The 15199-nt window shown below is 54.8% G+C and overlaps 1 protein-coding gene across 3 annotated transcripts in view; it reads left to right on the top strand.

Annotated features, from left to right (window-relative positions):
* Positions 1 to 15199, top strand: part of LOC111160250 (ubiquitin specific peptidase 36) — a 38131-nt gene continuing 22932 nt past the window's right edge. For 2 of the 3 annotated variants that reach the window (XM_022523174.1, XM_022523176.1), the window contains exons 1-6: positions 1 to 74; positions 2443 to 2604; positions 4870 to 5131; positions 5676 to 5897; positions 12159 to 12269; positions 12944 to 13046. In XM_022523174.1, the coding sequence (XP_022378882.1) occupies positions 4879 to 5131; positions 5676 to 5897; positions 12159 to 12269; positions 12944 to 13046 (689 nt within the window). In that variant the 5' untranslated portion in view covers positions 1 to 74; positions 2443 to 2604; positions 4870 to 4878. Of the gene's footprint in view, positions 75 to 127; positions 170 to 2442; positions 2605 to 4869; positions 5132 to 5675; positions 5898 to 12158; positions 12270 to 12943; positions 13047 to 15199 lie in introns of those variants that run through there. The other variant, XM_022523175.1, reaches the window with a different exon arrangement.

Genomic DNA, 15199 nt, shown 5'->3' with positions numbered 1-15199 from the left:
ATGGTGCGTGTGCGGGGCCCGGGCCGAGAAGACGCCAGCGCTGCGGGCCTGCAGCCGGGCCCGCCGAGGGCCGGGTAGGCTGGGGCCGGATCTCGGCGGCGCGCAGGCCGACGGGAGGCTGCGCGTCTGGCCGGGTGGAGGGCTTCGGCTGGGCCGGGGGCGCGGGAAGGTGCGGCCTGCAGGGGGTTGCACCGGGGCAGACACGGCCGCGCGGCCGCGAGGGGCTCGGGGGCCCGTGGGGAGGGCCCAGGGCTACTTCGTTAGCGAGCGGTTCGGGGCCGTGCTGTCCGGGAGAGGCTTAGGGGTCCGCGGGGAGGTCAGGGGCGCGCGGTCTGCGAAGGCTCCGGGGTCCGCGGGGAGGTCGGAGGCTTACGGTCCGTCCCGTGAGCAGTTCGGCGGTCCACGGGGAGGTCAGGGGCGCGCGGTCCGCAAGGACTCAGGATCCGCAGGGAAGGCCCAGGGCTGTGCGCCCGCGAGGGGCTGGGGGGGGTCCGCAGAGAGGGTCGGGGAGGCGCGCGCTTTGCTGTTCCCGGGGAACCCCGACCGGTGGTGGGGGAGAGAGCTGCCCCAGCCTGGAGCCCCGGGGAGTCGGGGAAGGCAGTGGTCTCTGTCGGTTTTGGGCACAGCCGTTTCCCAGGGAAGCATCACCAGGGCAGGACCCAGACTTCCCCTGGAATGCCTTAAGTCAAAATCTGGAGGAGCCTGTTCTGCTGGACAGCACGGCTGAAATTTCATTTTCCCTCCCTTTTAGTAAGAAATGTGGGAAAGACTTATCCCTGGAGACGGTAACCTTCTTCAGGGTCATGGTTATGGTGAATGTGGGTGGGTGGGGACAAGCTGTGGGGTTGTAAAATACCCCGTGTTTTATTCGGGAGAGTTGAGCCTCCCCTGGGGTACTAGGGGCGAGGCAGAGGAGCTTCTGAAACGGAGACAGATGAGAGAGGAAAGCATGGTGGCCAGCCTGGTTTCTGTAAGAGACGCCTAGAACCAGGCCTCCAAGGAGAGGGAGGCTCTGCTTACCCTTTCCCGGCTGGAGACCTGTGTTCTGCAGGCTCTGCGGGGACCGGAGGCCCCTGTGAAAGTGCCCCTGGGAGGCCCCAGGCTCTGTCCATCTGGGCTCCTCCCCCACCAGCACGTGGTTGACCCTGTGAGTCTTGGTTGCATTTCATCCCGGAAAAGTGCATTTAGAGGGAGGAGGGGGAGAGAATATGCTTGAAGGGTGTTCTGCGGATGCTGTTTTCCTTCTCCTGGACGTAGAAAGGGGCCTGGAGGAGCCTGAGCGGTTCCTGGACGGTGGAGCGGAGGGAGCACCCTTGCTGGGTTTTGAAGCGCGTCCTGTCAAACGTGTACATCAGAGGGCCTGCTGATTACAAGGACATTTTTCTCTGGGTTCCTACACCTCAGAGAGAGCACATTTTTTTGGTTATTGTTGATGTTTTGGGTGGAACTGGTGACATAGAGGTCGATCTTTGTCAGAAATTGAAAAATTGTTCAAAATCTCTGACTTCCACCGTGAGGAGTAGGCTGTGGGATAGATGGTCCTTTAAATCTCTTCTCTTGAAATAAATTGGGTTATTGGTTATTATCTGCCGAGTTCTTTTTGTCGTCTTGCTGTTTGATTCCCGAACATTTGCCCTTGGGCCCATGTCCGTCTGTCCACGTGGAGGTACGAGTTTGGACTAAGACAGGGATATTATAAGGAGATTTTTGTGAGATTGGAAGCTTCACCTTAGCGATTGGCTTTTATTCTGAGATCATGTTCATCATGGCCCCCATTTATTTTGGTGTTGGTATACTTTTATTTATGGCTGTGAGGCATGATGTATCTGAAATTTGCTGTCAGTAATGTGGGGACAGGAGAGGAATCCGGAGTGGCTTGCGCAGCAATGACTGGTGCTGAGTAAGGGCACGCGGTGGTCCCTGTGTTGTTCCCACCACCTTGTACATATTTGAATGCTTGCGCAGAAATACATTGTTAAGTATTTTAATTTAATGTAGTTACAGTGATTGTGGATGGTAGTTAAAGGAAAAATATCTGCCCTTAGCAAAGTGAAAATATGGTAATTCTTACTGTTCCTTCGATTCTTTTCCTTTCTTTTTTTTTGGAAATTCTGGTTTATGAAATCTGGAAGTCGGACCTTTCACTCTTTGGAAAGTGATTTAGACTGGAGTTCACTGAAGATTTTTGTTCACTGGGCTTGTCACGGGCCTGAAGGTTAAGATACCAAGCCAAGGGCAGTGTTTTCCTATCACGCACATTGTAGTAACTTGTAGCGAGTCTGTTCAGTTCTTCCCCAGACTCCAGAATCCTCCCAGCTCCGTCCATACTCCTTCCAACAGACTCTTCCAGACAGACAGCCTGCCTTCCCGCCCTGGGTCGGTGCCGTGGGGCTGAGATGGTGGAAGAGAGCGGCCTCACGTGGTGCCCTGTTCACCCCACAGATTCTGACGCCCCTTCGGGACAACAGACTCGCAGCTTTGGTGATTTCATGGGGCGCAGCCCAGGAGCTCATGAGCCGGAGGGTCCTGCCCTGCGCCTGCCCAGTCTGGCCGGAACCTGACCCCATGCTGCAGCCCCAACACGCCCGAGGTCAGCCGTCCCAGGTGAGCCCGCACAGACTTCGAAGTCCTTTTTCATTTCCCCACGTCGCTGGCTTGTAGCCCAGGAGCAGTGCTTCAGTGGGTGGGAACACTTCGATAATTCCCCTTGGGAAAGGTTCTTTTATTTCCTCAAATCAAAGAACTTGTGCTTGCTTTTTTTTTTTTTTTTTTTTTTTTTTTAAGATTTTATTTATTTGACACAGACACACACAGAGAGAAAGGGCACACAAGTAGGGGGAGTGGGAGAGGGAGTACAGGGCTCCCGCCGAGCAGGGAGCCGGATGTGGGGCTCCATCCCAGGACCCTGGATCACGACCAGAGCCGAAGGCAGACCCTTAACGACTGAGCCACCCAGGCGCCCCTTGTGCTTGCTTTTTTTTGGGGGGGGGAAGTCTCTTACATTTTTACTCATTGCAGATTTTTTTTAAAAGGTTTTATTTTTAACTAATCTCTCCACCCAACATGGGGCTCAAACCTTCAGCCCCAAGATGAAGAGGCGCTCACTGTACAGACTCAGCCAGCCAGATGCCCCTGCAGAAATTTTTTTTTTTTAAGATTTTATTTATTTATTTCATAGAGACAGAGAGTATGCGCACAAACAGGGGGAGCCACAGGCAGAGGGAGAAGCGGGCTTCCCAGTGAGCAGCAGCCTGATGTGGGGCTCAATCCCAGGACCCTGGGATCACGACCTGAGCCGAAGGCAGACGCCCAACCAACTGAACCCCCAAACGTGCCTCCCCCTGCCCTCACAAGTTTTTTTTTTTTTTAAAGAATTTATTTATTTATTTGACAGAGATCACAAGTAGGCAGAGAGGCAGGCAGAGAGAGGAGGGAAGCAGGCTCCCCACTGAGCAGAGAGCCCAATGTGGGGCTCGATCCCAGGACCCTGAGATCATGACCTGAGCCGAAGGCAGAGGCTTTAACCCACTGAGCCACCCAGGCGCCCCCACACAAGTTTTTATAGATAAAGAAATTTGACCCGTGTGGGGAGTGAGATGCTCCATAAGGATACGACTTAGTAAGAGATGCTGTCACTAAGTTTCAGGCTCCTCCTGCCACGGCGGTCCCCTGTGGCTGGCTGGAGGCCAGATACCTAACGGAGTCCTCCTTTTTGTGGTGACAGTGAGCAGTTAACCAACTTATTTTTCTAACTGTGACTCAGATTGCCTTTGAGCTCTGGCTGGGATGGTTGAGTTGAAAGGTAGTGACCTGCAGTCAGAGGTGATGGGGGGGGGATTCCTGGTCAGTCGTGTTTCCAGCGCTGCAGCACGCTCTCACCGCGGTAACCTCAAATCCACCTTTGGTGCTGCTTTCAGCCCCCTGTTTTACACAGAATAGGGGAGCTGGGAGGTCACAGTGGTTGTCCCTGGAATTTAGGGCCGATAGGTGCGGGAATAAGCCAGGCCTGCCGCTCTCCACCCGGAGCCGTCATTTCCCTCTTGAGATTTGGGTGTCTTGCGTGTACCGTGCCGGTCTCACCACCGTCCCGTCTCCCCTCCCGCACTTTCAGAACGATCATCTGTACGAGCGCTGTCCGCTAACACAGGCCACACGTATAATTTAAAATTTTCCGGTAGCCACGTTAAATAATAAAAAGCAAGTGAAAGTGATTTTCATGTTCCTTAACCCAGTGTGTGTAAAATATTATCATTTCAGCCTGTAACCAGGCTCAGAATTACTGAGATGTTTTACATTCTTACACCAAGTCTTTGAGATCTGTTGCGTGTGTTGCACTTACAGTGCGTGTCGGTGTGGACGCGCAGCGTTTCAGTGATGACGCGTGCCCTCCGGCCTTCATTTGGAAGAGCTCGAGCCCGAGCACAGAGGCGTGCGCCGCAACTCACCGCGCTCGTTCTGGAAGCGCGTGGGTCTGTGTGTGCAGCCGGAGCGTCCTCCGAGCACCAGGGTCCCCACTGTTGAGCAGACGTTAGGGCCACGTGGTCACCCCAGAGGAGATTGCACCAGGCCGAGGCCGTAGTCGCTGAACAAGGACACGCCACAGGGCCCTCCGGCTTCCCGGCGCCACCCTCGTCTCTTTAGTGCTGTTTGTGGAAGTGCCTTCCCTTCCCGACGGAGGCGTGGGCTCTGTCCCGGCGGTCGGTAGTGTGTCTCCGTGTCTCATGCCTCCTTCGTGGGGCTGGCAGCCAAGCCAGAGTAACCTTGGTGGTGCTCAGCGTCCGGAAAGACCAGAGGGGACTTTCAGAGAAGTGACGCTTTGTTCCTGGGACTTAGTTACTCGTCACTCTGTGCTCCTTCTTGTCCCTACAGTGATGCACCATGCCCATAGTCGATAAGCTGAAGGAAGCCCTGAAACCCGGCCGCAAGGACTCGGCTGACGATGGGGAGCTGGGGAAGCTTCTGGCCTCCTCTGCCAAGAAGGTCCTTTTACAGAAGATCGAGTTCGAGCCAGCCAGCAAGAGTTTCTCCTATCAGCTGGAGTCCTTAAAGAGCAAATATGTCTTGCTGAACCCTAAAACGGAGGGAGCGAGTCGCCACAGGAGTGCAGACGAGCCACAGGCCAGGAGACAGGGTACGGACGCCCCGGGGGTGGGCAGAAGGGGCCCCACCCTTGTGTGTTGGTCGTACGGTGGACGGAGTGTTGACAGATTGGGGGGACAAGAGCAGAATGTGGTCGGAGTGGGGACGCTTCTCTGGGGTCGGTGCTCGATAGTTACAGAAGTAGTGACGCGGGGTTGCCTCACGATGGCATCTGTATCTTTAGGAACCCTTGGGACTATGTGTGTTTGATAAGATCAAAAGCGGGGCTAGGAAACGAGCAGGAGAAACGGGCCGGGCTTCGGAGTGCCAAGGCCTGGCTCTAGCTCTTCGTTCCCCGGGTGTCGTCTCCTCCTCCATGGAGGGCTCCTGGAATTCCAGACCTGAGCAGTCCGCGGGAGCCACGGGATGACTGGGTTTTCGCCGGGGCTTTCTAGTAACTTCCAGGGGATACTGGTTACCCTTCGACACCGCGTCTTGTCAAGTGCACGCGGAGTGTGCCTGTCGGCGATTTCTTTTTCATGACTCCCCTGGGCGCAGACTTAAGCCCTGCTTTCCTCCCTGTCCCTTTCTCGCAGGCAGCGAGCACGCCTACGAGAGCAGCGGTGATGGCGTCCCCGCCCCGCAGAAAGTGCTCTTCCCCACGGAGCGGCTGTCGCTGAAGTGGGAGCGGGTTTACCGCGTGGGAGCGGGACTTCACAACCTCGGCAACACCTGCTTCCTGAACTCGACCCTCCAGTGCTTGACCTACACCCCGCCTCTGGCCAGCTACCTGCTCTCCAAGGAGCATACTCGCAACTGTGAGTGCCGCTGGCGGCTGCGGGTGGGCTGGGAGGCGGGGGACCGGCCGGTCTCCTGGGGAGACGGACCCATGAGGCCATGGTGCTAGCAGCCCTCGGCCCACGGCAGATTCAGGAGCGGAGCCGGCGACATAGTGGCTGACGGAAGCTCCATCTGCTGTGTGCCCGCTGTGGGCCAGGCCATGGGAGCCGGGCACTGGGGTAGAGTGTTGGTCCCAGCCTGTTCTGTGAATGAGTATCCAAGGGGAGAAAGGCTGTTTTTAAAAAACACGTACAAAACATGGACCTTCGATGACCCCACGTTCACGGGGGTACCTGTCTGTGCTGCGTCCCTTATGTGGTGCACCCCAGAGGAGAGATATGAGAGGACAAAGCTGGGATAAAATGTCACAGAGCAAAACCGGAGCAAGCAGAAAGCCTGCTGACTATGCAAGAAATTGGATTGGTGGTTAAAAATCTTCCCATGAAGAGACTACCAGGCTGAGATCGTTTCTGGGCGAGCTTTATGAAAACGTAGAGAAACAGATTCTGCCAGAGAATAGAGAACCCTCAGCTCACTTTATTAGATTCTTGGGTAACAGAATTAAGCAGGTACAGGAGGAGAAAGCAACAGTACGGTCCCATTTACGAGTGAAGTTACAGAACTTCTAGACCGAATACTGCCGCAGGCAGTCATCTCTGCCACACCGCGAGCAGCTCGTGTTCATCCTGGTGATGCAGGGCTGTCCTCGGAGTGTGACCACGGAGCGCACACAGCACGGCAGGTGAACCCACTCCTCCGGAGGTGGGCCTGCTGGGCCCTGTCCTGGCTCTGCCCCCGAAGTGCTGTGATCCCTGGAATGTTACCTAACCTTCTAGAAGCTCCCTGTTCCTCATCGGCCAAGTAAGAGTATCATCTCCCCAATAGAGCTCTTGGGAAGCTTGAACAACTGGCGTAAAGTGCTCAGAATAGTACTTGGCGCACGGTAAGTGCTACTGAAGAGACTGCTAAGTTTGCTTCCTTAATTACTGTATCAACAGATTGGAAGAGAGAGAGAGGTTGCCTGAAAGCAGTGCCCCCAGAAGAAGTTTATGATAAACTAGCGAAGGAGCAACAGGAAGGAGTTCCCTTACCTTGATAAAGGGCATCTACTAAGCACTACAAAAAAGCGTTCTAGATAGGAAAATATGGGAAGCACACCCTTCAGAATGCAGAGGGAAGCAAGGGCCTCTCGCCACTTGTGCCGAAGATGTGTCGGTGCTACCCCAGCCGTGACCTAGGAGGCAGAAGGAGGGAGCGCGCTTTTGTTCCCTGAAAATGACATTCCTGCATTGAAAAGCGAGAGAATCTAAGTAGAAATTTGGCAGTGTGACGAGACGTGACATTAGTGTAAAAAAAAAGTTAGTTGAATTTCTCTACACCAAATAACAAAGTTTTTAAAAAAATTTTGCCACCATAGGGGCGCCTGGGTGGCTCAGTGGGTTAAAGCCTCTGCCTTCGGCTCAGGCCATGGTCTCAGGGTCCTGGGTTGGAGCCCTGCGTCGGGCTCTCTGCTCGGCGGGGAGCCTGCCTCCCCCTCTCTCTGCCTGCCTCTCTGCCTGCTTGTCTCTGTCAAATAAATAAAATCTTAAAAAAAATTTTTTTTACCACTGTAAAATTTAGAATCACAACAAAAGTGATAGAGCATCTAGGTTTAAATTTACCAAGAAATCCTTCACTGGAAGACATGACACAGTCGTCTACATGCCTGAAGAGAGCTGCCTTCCGAGGGAAGCCCCACTGTCACAAAATGTTGATTCTCCCCCAATTAACGTGACTCTACCTGATTCTAACGTTTATGTGGAAAAGCAGGGCGAAGGACCCCAAATCACCAAGACACCTCTGAAGGAGACTATGAGAAGAGGCACCTTAGCAACTATGAAGTCTTGTCAAGTTAGATTAAGACGTCATAGTTTTGGATCAGGGAGGGGACCTGCTCACCGAAGGAATGGAATAGAGCCCAGGGACCTGCGTACACCTGGAGGTGTTGGTTCTTCACGTGTTGGTTCTCCACGTGTCTCCCATTTGAAATAAATGGAACTTTACAGGAACTCGGGCTTACGTATGGAAGAAGCGAATAGGATCCCCATTTCACGGCATACCTGTGCACAGAGAACACGTTAAAAATTTAATATCAAAAGTAAATGTTCGATTCTTACAGCAAACATTGGTAAGTCTCCTTCTGACCTCAGGACGGGAGATTTCTTAAGGCCCAGAAGGCACCAACTATAAAAGAAAAATGACACATTCAGCTGCATTGAAGTTAACATTTGTTCCCAGAAAACACTTAAAAGGCAAACAGGGAGCTACGAACTGGAGGCAAGACCCAGGACACACAACCCACAAAGGATCGCTACCAAGAATGTGGAAATAGTTCAGACCAACAAGGGAAAGAGCACTCATAAAAAAGCAACAGAAAATTATGAACCGGCATTTTACAGAAGAGGAAACTCGTGGTTTGAGTGTAGGGAGAGACAGGAACCAGGGACATGCTCTCGAAGTGACAGGTGCAGTGACACCTTTGTGATGGGTGTGCCGGCAGAGGCCGAGCGGTACTAAGTGTCAGCGTGAGGACGAGGGAGAACCTTCTATGCTGGTCTGAACTGGCCTCAGCTTCCAGGCAACCTACCAGCCAGCGGGTCTCCACCTGCAGAAGAGCTCTGGTCCGTGCCTGCCAGGACGCCTGTGTAAAATCGTCTGCAGGCAGCAAGCTAAGCCGCTCAGGTCCCCGTCAGCAGGATGGATGCTTGAAACGCGGCGCGGGCCCCTGCGGGAGGAGCAGCGAGGCGGGGGAAGGAGGACCGCTCCGTGCGCGCAGCCGCCTAATACCCAGAAAAGCCCCAAATGTTGCGTCCAGCCTGAATGGTTATTTGTGGAGTTGGAAAACAAGACGATGCAGTGTTTAGGTATCCACGTAGGGGATAAGACTTAAAAAATGATTTTTTTAAATTGGTGAACAATGAAAATAAGTCAGGAAATCAGGATAGAGCCCGAGGCAGGGAGATGGGAGCAAGAGAGGGGCAGCGTTCAGATACGTGCTTGTGTGATGTGTTCCGGGAGGCTCGTTATGTTGCTTCTTTTTAAATGAGTGAAAGGCGACATGCACTGGAGATGGCATTTTAAGCATCTTGTGATGGTGGTGGCTCCGCGGTGGCTGCAGTTGACATACCGAGGCACCGGGCCCTGGCAGGTGAAGTCGGTCATAAATCTGTTTCGGTAGTGACCTTGGTGATGTCGTGGGCGTTCTGGGTAGACTCTTAGCAAGACTTGACTGGGCTGTCATTGTGGGAGTTTTTTGTTTTTTTTGTCTTTTTAAGCCTTTTTTTTTTTTTTTTTTAGAGGGAGGGAGTGCCCACTTGGTGGGGGGAGGGACAGAGTGGGGGGAGAGAGAGACTCTCAAGCTGACTCAGAGGCCCAGTGCAGAGCCTGAGGTGGGGCTCCGTCCCGTGACCTTGAGGTCATGACCTGAGCTCAGATCAAGAGTCAGACACTCAGCTGACTGAGCCCCCCCGGCACCCGGCGCCGTTCTTCTCTCGTGACTGTGGTGAGGAGACCCTGCTCTCCGGACTTGGGTCGCTCTGTCCTTCTCCCGTTCACCCAGCTTCCTCGGCAGGACCTTCGTCAGTTCGGTTAGGGTTGGAGTAGCCAAAGTCGGTGACACCGGAAATCCCCGTAACCCGCCACACGTGCTCTGCAGCCCATGGGAGCGAGGGCGCGAGTGGAAGCAGCCGGGATTGGCCCCTCTTCGTGGTGGGCTCTCTCGCCCTCCCTCAGGATGCCTGTGCTGTGAAGGCTCCAGGGTCCCAGGGTCCCCCTGCATCACTCTGAAACTGCAATTGTGAATGCTTGTGTTTAAGTTCTTTTAATAACATGTTTTAGTTTTTTGCCTAAATTTGAGCCCCTCAGGCATTATTGTCATTTTAAAAATAATTAATGGTTAGAGTTAGAAGAATCCAAAAGCTCTGGAATGAGAAGTGAAAGTCTCCCCTTTTTGTAAAGGTGCTCATATAAACTTTTCTAAGAATCCTCCAGAGGGGTGTGTATATAGTAGCATTTTTAAACAATTTTTTTAATTTGGGGGGGGTTAGCATTTTTTAAACTTTTATTTCATTAATTTATTTTTTAAAAGATTTTATCTATTTATTTGACAGAGAGAGAGAGATCACAAGTAGGCAGAGAGAGGAGGAAGCAGGCTCCCCACTGAGCAGAGAGCCTTACATGGGGCTCGATCCCAGGACCCTGGGACCATGACCTGAACCGAAGACAGAGGCTTAACCCACTGAGCCACCCAAGTGCCCCTAGCATTTCTTTTTAGATAAAACTTCGGTACTGCAGTAAATGCATATAATGTAAAATTTACCATTTTAAAAGTTTTTCTTTTAATTTTCCTTCCCCAAGTACTCTCTATGCCCAGCGTGGGGCTCAAACTCATGACCGTTGGGTCGAGTTGAATGCTCTACCGACTGAGCCAGCCGGGTGCCCCAGAATCGACCACTTCTGGGTGGTACAGTTCAGAGGCATTAAAAACATTTACGTTATGATGAAGCCATCCATCTCCAGAGCTCCTTCCTCTTCCCACACAGCAGCTCTACCCCTTCAACCCTGACTGCCCGTCCCCCTCCCCTAGCCCCTGGCGCCCACCCTCCTCCCTTCTGTCTGTGAGCTGGGCGACTCCAGCCACTCGCGGAACCGGAACCCTACAGTATTGATCTTCCGGTGCGTGGCCGGCTTCACGCGGCATCACGTCCTCAAGGTTCATCTGTGGTGGTGTGGCAAGTGTCAGATCTGCTTTTAAGGCTGAGTAATAGTCTGTTGTGCGCACATCCTGCATTTCTTACCCATTCATTTGTTGGTGGACACTTGGCTTCTGTTACGTCTTGCGAATAATGCTGGGAAGGCTGGTACACAGAACCTGTTCAAGCCCTGCTTTCATTTCTTTTGCGTGTAAACCCACAAGTGGGATTGCTGTTTGGGAATTCTGTTTTTAATTGTTTGAGGGAGTGCCCTCCTCTTTTCCACAGTTGCTGGAGCAGTGTGCATCCCCAGCAACGGTGCACAGCGAGTGGTCCCCATCCCTCCACATCTTTGCCAGCCTGAGCTGTGTTCTGTTTCTAAAGACCACAGGCTGCAGGCTGCTTTGTTACTGACTTGGAGTGGGTCGAAGTACCTGGGTGAGGAGAGCTGTTGCACGGGGAGGACAGCTGGTTTGTGGTGCATTTTGTGTTACGACCGGGTCTGCTTGGGCGGTACTGGAGTGTATCTGAGACAGCACTGAACGTGGGCTTGCCCTTGGACCCAGAAGCCTGTGGTGAGTTTATGCCTTCGAGAAGGTTGGACACAGAGACAGGTGCAGGATTGTCTGTGATAGCAGGAAGGATCCGTGTGTATCAGCAGGAACACGTATGTGAACTGTGGTCTCCGTTGGGTGAGAAGCTCTAGTCTATGTGGAGGACCCAGAGCTTCATCAGGACCGCTGACCAGTACATACCACGTGGTGTAGTTTGTGCAAAGCAAGGTTAACCACACCTGCTGCGTGTGGGTCTACACGAGTGTTGGCGCAGGAACTACGTTAACGGGAGCAGTTGGGACCCACTGAGGTTAGTGGTTCCTCCGGTAAGAGACTCCGGACAGTGCGACGGAGGGGACGTCACTGTGACAGTGGCATTTTACTTTGAAGATACCTCGACTGGAGCTGAGTGGTACAGGCTTTGTGCTTTGTGTGTAAAATATCTCTTAATTTGCAGTAAAGGTTAGAAGGCACTGCTCTCCAGCCTGCTGCCCTAGCAGCAACAGCGTTTCGGATGTGGCACGGACTGGCGGGCCGCGGCCTGTGGTCTCAGTTGGGCCCCCTTTGTAAGTCAAGCTCTGCCTGCACCTGTTTCTGTACAGTCTGTGGCCGCGCGCTCTGGCCGCCTGGGCTCTCCGCAGGCAGAGCCGTGTCAGCGTGGACAGGGGTTCCACGTTTGAGGAGCAGACTCAGGGTTGTCGGGAATCCCTGGAACATTCTCACTTACTGACCACGTGGCACAGGTTAGAAGGTAGACGACATGTTGTTGTAAGCTTCCTTTTGAGAATCAGACTTCCTCTTCTTATCAGGAACTAGCACCAAGGGCAGGCGGAGAGGGCTCGCACGGGTCAGGAGCATGAGCCTGGGGGGTTGCCTGTGGGGCCCGCAGTCTGGATGGGGGCGTCGGGAGCGAGTGGGGAGCTCTGACCAACCAGGACCGCCTCGTGCTGCGCAGGTCGCCAAGGCGGCTTCTGTATGCTGTGCCTCATGCAGAACCACACGGTCCAGGCCTTCGCCAACAGCGGCAACGCCATCAAGCCCGTCTCCTTCATCCGAGATCTGAAAAGTAAGAGTCCCCTGGCCCCGACCGGAGGGCAGCTCAGCCCGAGTCTGTGGTGGCGCTGGGGGCGCAGGGCACTGGGGATGTGGGGAGGAGTCAGCAGCGAGCCCCAGGAGTCCTGTTACCTCCCGTCACAGACTTCGGAGCACGTGGTAGTACCGGCTGAGGGGCTGGTATGGGTCGGGAGGCGGGGGGCGCTGACCCCTTAACGGACAGAGGCTCGGGCTAGCTGGGGGCTGTGTCTCAGGGAGGAGGGGGAGGCTGGGGCTTTTCCGAATGTCCCAGGACCAGTTAGCACAGATCGCCTGTTGGCTCAGTAGAAGACACAGGTCAGTTGGTTTCTGAAACCTTGTGCGGCGTCCTTGTGACCTGCCTGTGCTCTGTGCTGGCTCCTGGAAAACGGGCTCACCAGTGGCTTTCCCACCCTTAGTGCCCGCTGATGTGCGGCATCTGTGCCTTCCTGTGGAGTATGGACAGTGTGGGCCCTCCGGTCGCCTAAGAAAACCCCTGCCTCGAGCACTTGGGGTTGGGACACACGGTTCCTGCTGAGCTCTTGGTTCCCTCACTTGCTGCTGGCCCCCGGGGACGGCGGGGGGTCGCCGATGAGCACACAGCGGTGGGAGACGGGGGAGAAGGCGTGAGCTCGTCCCTGCCGGTCTGATGCTTCTCTCTCTCTTTAGAAATTGCTCGGCACTTCCGCTTTGGGAACCAAGAGGACGCACACGAGTTTCTCCGGTATATCGTGGACGCCATGCAGAAGGCCTGTTTGAACGGCTGCGCCAAGTATGTGCCTCCTCTGTCCTGAGGGGCTTCAGATCCCGCTGCCAGGGAGGCAGCTGAAGCCCGTTCTCGGGGAGGCAGGCGCACTCCACGGACACCTGGGTCAGGTCCCGTGCCTGCTGAAGCTCTGGTGCAGGACCGTTCCCGCAGCCCGTGCAGCTCTGCACTGGGATGGGGGGGCGGTGGCGGGCACCGAGGGGGAGCCCCGTCCCCGCAGCTCGCTACAGGGAAAACGTTTTGGCAGGTCCTTCTGAGGGCCTTCAGCTGTTGTCCTGGACTCTACCCATCTCTTAAACACCACCTCGTGCTTGTGAGGCAGGGTGGGTGATAGGGATGCCAGCGTCTTCATGACAGCGCGGGGACATCTGAGGGTGGGAGGTGTATGACTGAGGCTTCATTCTGCCTGGTTCTGATGTCTTCATTTCGGACTGGAAAGCAGAGACAGACACATGTGACAGATCGCTGACTTCCTGCCACGTCTTCCCTTTTGTGAAACAGTTACGGTCAGGGATGTTTTCGTAGCTCCTGGCGCCTGGGTTCAGACAAAAGGAAATAGGCTGAAAATGCTCCCTGTTCCAGGGCTGTTGCTTGGGCTTGGGGTAGAACTGAGTCCTGGAATCTGGAAATGCTCCTTAAACAGCTTAAGCATCCGGAATGTCCTTCAACAAAGTCGAGTAGTAGCTGTGATCGTGGGAAACCTCTGGTCTCAGTGATGCGGTTCTTTTTAAACCCTGAGAAAACGTCCCATGGGTTCCTCTGGCATCTGTCCCTCGCTGTACTGAGATGTGTATCGAGATCACATGCTCTTCGGCTTCAGTCCCTACAGGCAGATGGACGCTGGGGCTGCCTTTCCGTGCCTCTCCCTGCCCTGGGCTCTAGCTAACAATTTGAGCTCTTTGCCGATGTTCCCTGTGTGCCAGGCACTGGGTTCGCACTGAGTACTTCCACGTGAAAGACTGGGTTCTTGGGTGGGAGGAGCTCAGAGAGTGAGGGATCAGCCAGATATTGGCCAGTGTCTACAAGGTCACGTGGTAAGTGCTGTAGCGGAGCAACCCTGGGAGCTGTTCCCAGGAGAATTCTGCTGCCCTCTTACCTGCGGGAGGCCTGCTAGGAGTCCCTGCAGGGCTGAGATGGGAGAGGGAGGAGGTAAGGAGTGTGGCTGTCCTGGGGGAAGCCTGCAGGTGGGGAGGGCGTGGCCTCCCTGCCACGCAGGTAGGTACAGCACGTCCCCAGAAGGAGTTCCCAGCCCTGGTCGTACAGCAAAATCACCTGGGAGGTTGAGGACGGCAGCTGAACGTGCCACCGTGCCAGCCTCATTACCCAGATGCTCCATGGATGGGAGAATCTGGGAGGGATGGGCCGTGTTGGTAGGTAGGATGGATAGGTTCAGGGTTTGGGCCTGTGGGCGGTAGGGCGGAGTCCACGTGTGTCGTCTGGGCGGCAGGGTGGGTGGCTGTGAGCCTCCCATGGTCCGGGGCACAGTAGTGGCTGGGCGTTGGTGGAAGGATGTGCGTGGCTGACGTCAGGTGAGCCAGGCACGGCCAGGCCCCCGTGCAGGGGATTGTGGGACGCTTTCCGCATACCCGTCCGTGAGAAAGGCGTCGCTGCTCTTCGTGAAATGAGAAAAAGTAAGAGTCATGTCAGCTGAACGAGCCAGGTTGATGTGCGGGTGGAAGTGACTTTCTTTCCTTTCGGTTCTGAGACTAGATGGACGTGTGGGCAGAGCGCATTCATGCTATTTCTGCTTCGCGGGCCTCGCTCGTGCTGGCCCTGTGACCCGTGTGCACGGGACCTGACCCGGCGTGCTCTGCGTCGGCGGGTGGTCGGGTGCCCGGCTGCCTGCCCTGCCGTGCTCGCTTCCTCTGCCTCGGTCTCTGCGCCGGGCCGGAGTGTTTGGTCTCCTCTCCCTGGCAGGTGCCCGCCTCCTTGGGCCTCCTGGAGCTTTTTCTCTGTAGACGCGGCTGTGGCCACATACCCACACGGTCCCATCTTTGTTGAAAGCCTGTTTCGTTCGTAGGCGAGTTCAGCCCTTTGCATCTGTTATGACGACTGGAGTTGGGTCCTGACCCGGCCACGATGCTGAGGCTTACCATGATGCCACGGCACGTTGGCCGCGTTTCTCCCTCTCTGGTTTCCCTTTGCGCGGTCACGTCTTA

This window comes from Enhydra lutris, unplaced genomic scaffold (assembly GCF_002288905.1).
Source record: "Enhydra lutris kenyoni isolate GAN:26980312 unplaced genomic scaffold, ASM228890v2 scaffoldscaffold75, whole genome shotgun sequence".
In the NCBI taxonomy this organism is placed as follows: Eukaryota; Metazoa; Chordata; class Mammalia; order Carnivora; family Mustelidae; genus Enhydra; species Enhydra lutris.
The sequence above is the reverse complement of the archived record's forward strand: the minus strand, read 5'-3'. Positions and strand labels throughout refer to the sequence as shown.